This window comes from Saccostrea cucullata, unplaced genomic scaffold (assembly GCF_032062105.1).
Source record: "Saccostrea cucullata isolate Sc308-1 unplaced genomic scaffold, CSIRO_AGI_Scuc_v1 ctg6055, whole genome shotgun sequence".
NCBI lineage: Eukaryota > Metazoa > Mollusca > Bivalvia > Ostreida > Ostreidae > Saccostrea > Saccostrea cuccullata.
In genome coordinates, this window is record NW_026929343.1 from 27,173 (window position 1) to 36,770 (window position 9,598).

The window sequence follows — 9,598 nt, forward strand, 5'->3', positions numbered from 1 at the left end:
CTAATGCAATTGTTTTGTAAAACACTTTTTCATTGGCTAATGCACTGATGTTTGAAGCAGTAAAACGAGCATTAACGAGCTTGAAAGCTTTTTCATTGTGACGTCATAATAGAGCGACGCAAAAACACAATGCTCCATGACGTATTTCATGTAACAAAATTCATCAAAATAAGAAGTAAACAACATGGATTGCATGGATTGCATTAGAATGGGAATAACTGATCTTCTAATTTGGTATTTGCGACCGTTAATGCTGATTTAACGGTCGCAAACATCCGTTTTACCGGCTCCGCTTACGCGTCGCCGGTAAAACTCAGTTTGCGACCGTTAAATCAGCATTAACGGTCGCAAATACCAAATTAGGAGATAGTTATTCCCTAATTTACGGAAATCAGACGGAAAGAAAATAAGAAAAACAGGGTCCGTCATGAAGAGTTATAAACAGGTGTTACATTTTTACCAAACATAGCTCAGTGGTTAGAGCGTCTGCTCTAGAGAAGCGAAGGAATTGATCCTTACATCGCAAGTACGAATCCCACTGTGGGACGTGGAGACCAGTCCTTCGGATGAGACCTATAAACCGAGTTCCGTGCCGTATGAGGTGCTGGCACGAAAAAAAGTCCTTCACTGCTCAAATTCAAAGGTCGTAAGAGCCAAGTATAGGACAAAATTTGCAGATCTTCACCGGCAAGTGGTGGCGTCCCGTTGTGAATGAAAATTTCAAGAGGGACGTTAAACTTCATACAAACAAACCAACAAAACATAACTACGTTGATTGAAAAAAAAAAACTATTCAATAATACAAAGTTACTCCGATAACTTTTTATTAAACTTTACTCCTTTTTTTTAATGAAAGCAGGTTATTTGTATCATTTTTGAAACATACAGTATCTGGCCATCATCATGGGAGATTTTAATGCAAAAATAGGCCAAGACAACACCGGATATGAAAGAGTCATGGGAAAATATGGCTGTGGTACCATGAATGAGAATGGTGAACATCTGGCATTTGTGGTACCAACAACTTGGTTATAGGTGGGACGTTATTCCCACACAAGGACATACACAAGCTCACATGGATATCACCCGGAGGAAGAGACAAAAATCAGATAGACCATATTGTTATAAATGGTAAATGGAGACGATCTCTTCAGGATGTGAGAGTAAGACGAGGTGCAGATGTAGGCAGTGATCATCACCTTGTAACTGCAGATTTTAAACTTAAACTGATGAAAACTATACCCAAGTACAGCTGGAAAAGATTCGATGTTGGCAAACAAAAACAAAAATACAAAAACCAAGCAAGATTTTAGATTAGAGCTGAAAAACAGATTTTCTATCTTGCAAAGTAGTGATATAGACGAAGAGCAGATAGACGAACACTGGCTGAAAGTAAAAGATACATTAAACAATGCAAGCGAAAAAGTTATTGGCTTCAGAAAACAGGTACACAAAGAATGGATAACAACAGGTGCATGGAAACTCATTGACAGCAGAAAAGAACTAAAGAAAAGGTTGTGCAACACACACTCAGAATGAATAAAAGAGAAATTAAGAGAACAATACTCTGACAGTAACAAAGAAATAAAGAAGGCCATAAAGAGGGACCGTAAGAACTTCATTGAAAATATGGCACAAGAAGCTGAAAAAGCAGCATCAGAACAGAGAATGGGCGATGTTTATCAGATCACCAAGAAGCTTAGCGGACAAAGAAGAAATGCATGTATGCCAGTAAGAGACAAGCAGGGCGCAATGATTACATCTGAGAAAGACCAAGAACAAAGATGGAAGGAGCACTTTGAAGAGATAATAAGATACTAAACCGCCCAGATCCAAGCAACAGAGCAGAAATACCCGAAGCAAACATTGACTTAGATATCAACATAAATGAACCATCAAAATTAGAAATAATCACAGCAATCAAGAGTTTAAAGAACAATAAAGCACCTGGGAATGACAACCTACCAGCTGAAATATTCAAAACAGACCCTATCCTTGCAGCAGATATCCTTCATCCTCTTTTCTGCAAGATATGGAGGTACAACATGATACCAGCAACAAGGTCTGAAGGTAGCATCATCAAACTACCAAAGAAAGGAGACCTCACAAACTGTAACAACTGGAGAGGTATTACTTTACTCTCTATACCAAGCAAGATATTTAGTAAAATAATTGTAAGCAGAATAAAGACAGCTAGCAGCGGATAAAAAGCTAAGGAAAGAACAGGCAGGCTTCAGAAAAGGAAAGAGCTGCTGTGACCAAGTATTTGTACTAAGAAACATAATAGAACAGTGCACAGAGTGACAAAGACAACTCATCATAATTACATAAACTTCATTGACTTCGAAAAAGCTTTTGATAGCATTCATAGACACAGTTTGTGGAAAATCCTGAGGCACTACGGTATACCATCTAAACGAGTTGACCTAATAAAAGCATTTTATGCAGAATTTAAATGCTCTGTTGGTAGATCATCAAACACAAGCTTTCTTGTTAAGTCAGGAGTGAGACAAGGATGTGTGATGTCGGCTCTATTGTTCATCATAGCAGTAGACTGGGTAATGAGATCAACCCTTAGTGATGAGAATACGGGCATCAGATGGACTTTTTTCAACAAACTAGAGGACTTAGATTATGCAGATGACCTGGCTTTATTATCTCATCTGGAAACACAAATGCAAAGAAAAACATCTTATTTACAAATAAATGCCAGCAAAATCGAATTGAACATCAATATAAAGAAAACAGAAGTAATGTCCCTAAATACAAAAAGCCCACCCAAAATACAATTGAATGGAGGAGATATCAAAAATACAGAGTATTTTACATACCTGGGAAGTGTGGTAACATCAGATGGCGGAGCTGACAAGGACATAATATCAAGATTAGGTAAAGCCAGATGAGCCTTTGTCAAGCTTAAGAACATATCCATGGAAGTCAAGCAGTATTAGCAGACATACTAAGATCAAACTGTATAATAGCTGTGTCCTATCTGTTCTAATGTATGGTGCTGAATCCTGGAGGATGACTGAAAGTGACATTAAGAAACTATCAAGTTTTCATAATGGGTGCCTCAGAAAGATCTTGAGGATATTTTGGCCAGCAAAAATAACCAACAAAAATTTGTATGAAACAACTAAAACAACAGACATGAGGACTTTACTAGTGAAATACAGATGGAGGTGGATAGGCCATGTCTTAAAGAGCCCACAGATGACATCACAAGAGTGGCACTTAGATGGACTCCAGAAGGGAAGAGGAGGAAAGGCCGACCATAAACAACGTGGCGGCGAACTGTAGAGAAAGAGCTAAAGGTGATAAATCTTACCTGGGGAGAGGCAGAGAAGATAGCTAAGAACAGAGAGGAATGGAAATCCCTAGTCCTTGCCCTATGTGCCTCCGGGTGCAGCAAGGACTAGGTAGGTAGGTAGGTAGGTACAGTACCTGGCTAATATAGAAGGCAAAATGGCCGCCGTTAAAATGAAAATTAACATACGATGTATTTTTCTCTACATTTTATCGATTTTTTAAAGTATAAAGAAAGTGACAACTACAGACACTCATAGATGAGCGTCATATCATACGAATATAAAGTGTCATAGATTTATTTTTAGTACTAAAACATACGTAAATTAAAATGGCTTTGGAGGGGCAAAGACCTTTCAGTTCACAAAAGCAGACGATTATTAAATTAAATGAGAGGGGTTTAGGTAGTCGGAAATCATCAGAATAAGTCCAAATTTCATAGAGAAGTTTAAGAAATACTGAAAGGGGTTCAGTGGAAAACGCTGAGACCGAGAATAAAATGATTGGGTGAAAGAGGTGATCGCGTCTTGTCAATGGTGGTAAAGACAAATCGCCGACCCACTTTTCAGGTTTATCAGATCAATTTAGCGAAAGTGTCTTATAGAACTGTAAGAGGGAGATAAAAAATACAGAACTATCAAAGATGCTCAGTTTCAAAGAAAATTATAATCTCGAAACCAAATCGTCAAAACCGTGTTTTGTGGTGTCGATCCGAATTAGGGTGTACAGTAGAGGAAACGAGTCAGGTCATTTTTAGTGATTGCATGAATGTTGTCTTAGGAGAGGACAGGAAAAAAAAACAAATACGTTTGGAGAAAACGTGGAGAAATATTTCGGCCCGATTGTCTTGGACAGTATAGTAGTCATTCGCCCCACTCCGGCATATCGGCTGAGGATGTTTATCTTCTAATGGTGTTGGAACTTTGGCTGAATAAAAAAGGAAATATGAACTCTGAGAAATATTTTTCGGTCCTAGATGATCATCTGTGGCCAAGGAGTTTCCTGCAAATCTCTGGATTGTGCAAGAGGAAATTTTCTACTGCACAAGCCCGGCTGAATGGAAAACGTCAAACAACATCCCCACACTTCCCTGTCATAGTTAATCACCAGACATTAATACCATTAAAATGTGGGGGGGGGGGGACAATTAAGATCAGACGTGAACATCGCCTAGACGAAATGAAAAATATATCACTGTGTTATTCGGTGATAAATTAAAGCTTGAACCTGTAAAATAAGACGAGACGTCAGCAACATTTTGGTACATGCCAGGCCAGAAATATTTCAGCTGAATTGCTCGGTAGGTTCGTTCGAATCCAAGATGGGCTCGATCCACTTTCTATACTGTCATGATGGGATCACACGTGCAACACGTGAAATGACTAATATAATAGATATTGCCGTAGCTTTTCTATTTTTTGATGAAATGCTTTGAAACTCAGAATGTGATATAGACATGATGACATGGTCAAAATAGCAAGATCTCGCGAGCATGCACGTGCGCTTCGCTCTGATTGGCTGAAACTAAAGTCTCAATATCTTTCTTGTTTTTTGACAAAATCCTTTGAAATTTGAACATATTCATACACTATGAAGATCTACAACATGATATACCGTATAGCGGGTTTTCTTGGCGGGTGTAAAATTTGGCGTTTTGCCTACTCAAATGTATGCCAATAATGTTGGCGTAATTTATTTTAGCGGACGCAGTGTTTTTCTCTTTGCAAATATACACTAAGAAAAGTACTGACTATTTAAGCGATTAAAATTTTAGCGGACTATCATCAAAACGCCAAAATAAGCCAAAATTAGCACCCCGCTAAAATAACCCGCTATACGGTATTAGAATTATCATGAAAGCATGTGCATGCACGTGTGCTGCAATCTGATTGGCTGAAACTTTAAATGTCTATAACTTTCTAAGTTCTTAACAAAACGGGATGAAATTCAGAATATGAATAGGTATAATGGATTCCTTCGTTTTGCTACTATCAAATGTGAATGCAAGGACATGCGTGCGCGAAATATATATGATAAAAGGTGACATTTATAGTTTTATGATTTTTAGCTCACCTGAGCCGAAGGCTCAAGTGAGCTTTTCTGATCACATTTTGTCCGTCGTCCGTCCGTCTGTCTGTCCGTCTGTAAACTTTTCACATTTTCGACTTCTTCACAAGAACCACTGGGCCAATTTTGATCAAACTTGGTACAAAGCATCCTTGGGTGAAGGGGAATTTAAATTGTTAAAATGAAGGGACATATCCCCTCGCAAGGGGAGATAATCAAGAAAAGACAAAAATAGGGTTGGGTCATTAAAAAATCTTCTTCTCAAGAACCACTGGGCCAGAAAAGCTGAAACTTATGTGGAAGCATCCTGGGGTAGTGTAGATTCTAAATTGTTCAAATCATGACCCCCGGGGGAAGGGCGGGGCCACAATAGGGAATCAAAGTTTTATATAGAAATATATAGGAAAAATCTTTGAAAATCTTCTTCTCAGTCAAGAACCATTGGGCCAGAAAGGCTGAAACTTATGTGGAAGCATCCTGGTATAGTGTAGATTCTAAATTGTTCAAATCATGACCCCCGGGGGAAGGGCGGGGCCACAATAGGGAATCAAAGTTTTATATAGAAATATATAGGAAAAATCTTTGAAAATCTTCTTCTCAGTCAAGAACCATTGGGCCAGAAAGGCTGAAACTTATGTGGAAGCATCCTGGTATAGTGTAGATTCTAAATTGTTCACATCATGACCCCCGGGGGAAGGGCGGGGCCACAATGGGGAATCAAAGTTTTACATGGAAATATATAGGAAAAATCTTTGAAAATCTTCTTCTCAAGAACCACTGGGCCAGAAAAGCTGAAACTTATGTGGAAGCATCCTGGTATAATGTAGATTCTAAATTGTTCAAATAATGACCCCCAGGGGAAGGGCGGGCCCACAATGGGGAATCAAAGTTTTATATAGAAATATATAGGAAAAATCTTTGAAAATCTTCTTCTCAAGAACCACTGGGCCAGAAAAGCTGAAACTTATGTGGAAGCATCCTGGTATAGTGTAGATTCTAAATTGTTCACATCATGACCCCCGGGGGAAGGGCGGGGCCACATTGGGGTATCAAAGTTTTACATAGAAATATATTGGAAAAATCTTTGAAAATCTTCTTCTCAAGAACCACTGGGCCAGAAAAGCTGAAACTTATGTGGAAGCATCCTGGTATAATGTAGATTCTAAATTGTTCAAATAATGACCCCCAGGGGAAGGGCGGGGCCAATATAGGGAATCAAAGTTTTACATAGAAATATATAGGAAAAATCTTTGAAAATCTTCTTCTCAAGAACCACTGGACCAGAAAGGCTGAAACTTATATGGAAGCATCCTGGTATAGTGTAGATTCTAAATTGTTTACATCATGACCCCCGGGGGAAGGGCGGGGCCACAATGGGGAATCAAAGTTTTACATGGAAATATATAGGAAAAATCTTTGAAAATCTTCTTCTCAAGAACCACTGGGCCAGAAAAGCTGAAACTTATGTGAAAGCATCCTGGTATAATGTAGATTCTAAATTGTTCAAATAATGACCCCCAGGGGAAGGGCGGGGCCAATATAGGGAATCAAAGTGTTACATAGAAATATATAGGAAAAATCTTTGAAAATCTTCTTCTCAAGAACCACTGGGCCAGAAAGGCTGAAACTTATATGGAAGCATCCTGGTATAGTGTAGATTCTAAATTGTTCACATCATGACCCCCGGGGGAAGGGCGGGGCCACAATGGGGAATCAAAGTTTTACATAGAAATATATACGAAAAATCTTTGAAAATCTTCTTCTGAAGAACCACTGGGCCAGAAAAGCTGAAACTTATGTGGAAGCATCCTGGTATAATGTAGATTCTAAATTGTTCAAATCATGACCCCCGGGGGAAGGGCGGGGCCACAATGGGGAATCAAAGTTTTATATAGAAATATATAGGAAAAATCTTTGAAAATCTTCTTCTCAAGAACCACTGGGCCAGAAAAGCTGAAACTTATGTGGAAGCATCCTGGTATAGTGTAGATTCTAAATTGTTCACATCATGACCCCCGGGGGAAGGGCGGGGCCACATTGGGGTATCAAAGTTTTACATAGAAATATATTGGAAAAATCTTTGAAAATCTTCTTCTGAAGAACCACTGGGCCAGAAAAGCTGAAACTTATGTGGAAGCATCCTGGTATAATGTAGATTCTAAATTGTTCAAATAATGACCCCCGGGGGAAGGGCGGGGCCACAATAGGGAATCAAAGTTTTATATAGAAATATATAGGAAAAATTTTTGAAAATCTTCTTCTCAAGAACCACTGGGCCAGAAAAAGTGAAGCTTATGTGGAAGCATTCTGGGGTAGTGTAAATTCTAAATTGTAGGAATCATGACCCCCGGGGGAAGGGCGGGGCCAATATAGGGAATCAAAATTTTACATAGAAATATATAGGAAAAATCTTTGAAAATCTTCTCAGGAACCACTGGGCCAAAAAAAGCTGAAACATATGTGCCCATGGAAGGATCATGGGGTAGTGTAGATTTCAAAATGTCTAAATTATGATCAGTGGGGTAGGGTGGGGATGCATTATGTATAACAAGGGGGAAATCTGGTAACAGAATGGTCAAAGCTTCTCAGGTGAGCGATGTGGCCCATGGGCCTCTTGTGTATTGATTCTCACAATAGAAAGTTAGGTTAATGGTTTAGACAACATGTCATGTTCATCTTGCATGTGAATGCACATGCGTGCGCGTGCAATGCATTAAATGACATATAGTTGATATCATCGTAGCTTTTATAATTCCTTTATGAAATTCTTCGTTACTGAACATATTTTTGTTAAAAAAAAAAGGTCTTAAGGAATTAGGCACAAAAAGGTAGTTGGGGAGCGTTTGGGGAACAACTGTAACGGTCCCCGTTACAATTAACGCTAGTTTTTCTTCTTCTTCTTCTTCATGGGTACTTTTTTTGTCTCCGGGAGTGATCTTGCAAACTGTTCATGCGATGTAGGTAAAACCTTTCTAGGGTCAGTAGACATGTTATGTAGATTTGCGGAATCAAGGTCATTTTGCGCGCACGTGCAACACGTGAAATGACCAAATAATAGATAAAGCCGCAACTTTTCTATTTTTTGATGAAATGCTTTGAAACTCATAATGTAGGATATATTAGTAGTATAGACATGATGACATGGTTAAAATAGCAAGATCTCGCGCGCATGCACATGCGCTTCGCTCTGATTGGCTGAAACTAAAGTCTCAATATATTTCTTGTCTTTCGACAAAATCCTTTGAAATTTTGAACATATTCATACACTATGAAGATCTACAGCATGATATTTAAGAATCATCATGAAAGCATGCACATGCACGTGTGCTGCAATCTGACTGGCTGAAACTTTCAATTATAACTTTCCAAGTTCTCAACGGAACGGGATGAAATTCAGAATATGAATAGGTGTAATGGATTTCTACATTATGCTTCTATCAAATTTGAATGCAAGGACATGCATGCATGCACGTGCTCACGCGCAATACGTAAAATCACCAATATATTCGTGAAAAAAGTAACAGTTATATTTTTATTGATTCTCACGATATAAAGATATGTTAATGGTTTAAACAACATGCCATGATCATCTTGCCTGTGCATGTAAGTGCATGCGCGTGCAATCCGTTAAATGAGATATAGTTGATATCTTTAAAATCCTTTGATACTGAGCATATTTTTAAATAAAAAGTCTTACAGGAAAATGGCACATAAAGGGAGTTGGGGAGCGTTTGGGGAACATCTGTAACGGTCCCCGTTCCAATTAAAACTAATTTCCATTTTTTCCCGATCATGACAAGGGGTACAGGGCGATGTGACCGGTCGGCATTGGAAACTCACTCCTCATCCATGACATTTGATCCCACCTCTGTGATGTTTTGGAGGTCTGCATTTGTTCTGCTCCTATTTTGTATTGTTTTATGGACTTTTTATCTTGAATACAGGTCGTTATCTCCATATGTTTCGTCAACAACACTCATCATAGGCCAAACATCCGTGTTTTAAACACGAGCATGAGCTCTTTTATTGTTAATACTTAACATTGTATTGGGTGTGTTCAAATTGCTAACTCATTAAACTTCACAATTTTAATGCTGGTATGTTTGTTTTACTTCCAACATTTCTACAGTTTTCTAAATTTTAGTTGTAATTAAGTTAATTTATGCACAACAAATTTTCCACTTTTCGTCTATACGAGAACTACGAATGTATCATTTTTGTTAAA

At 38.5% G+C, this 9,598-nt stretch overlaps 1 protein-coding gene across 1 annotated transcript; it reads left to right on the top strand.

The window, feature by feature from the left end:
- Positions 1-2,045: 2,045 nt before the first annotated feature.
- LOC134280533 (uncharacterized) lies at positions 2,046-2,903 on the top strand. The gene is made up of 2 exons (XM_062762948.1): positions 2,046-2,127; positions 2,449-2,903. The coding sequence occupies exons 1-2, from the start codon at positions 2,046-2,048 to the stop codon at positions 2,901-2,903; spliced, it is 537 nt and encodes a 178-aa protein (XP_062618932.1).
- Positions 2,904-9,598: the final 6,695 nt, after the last annotated feature.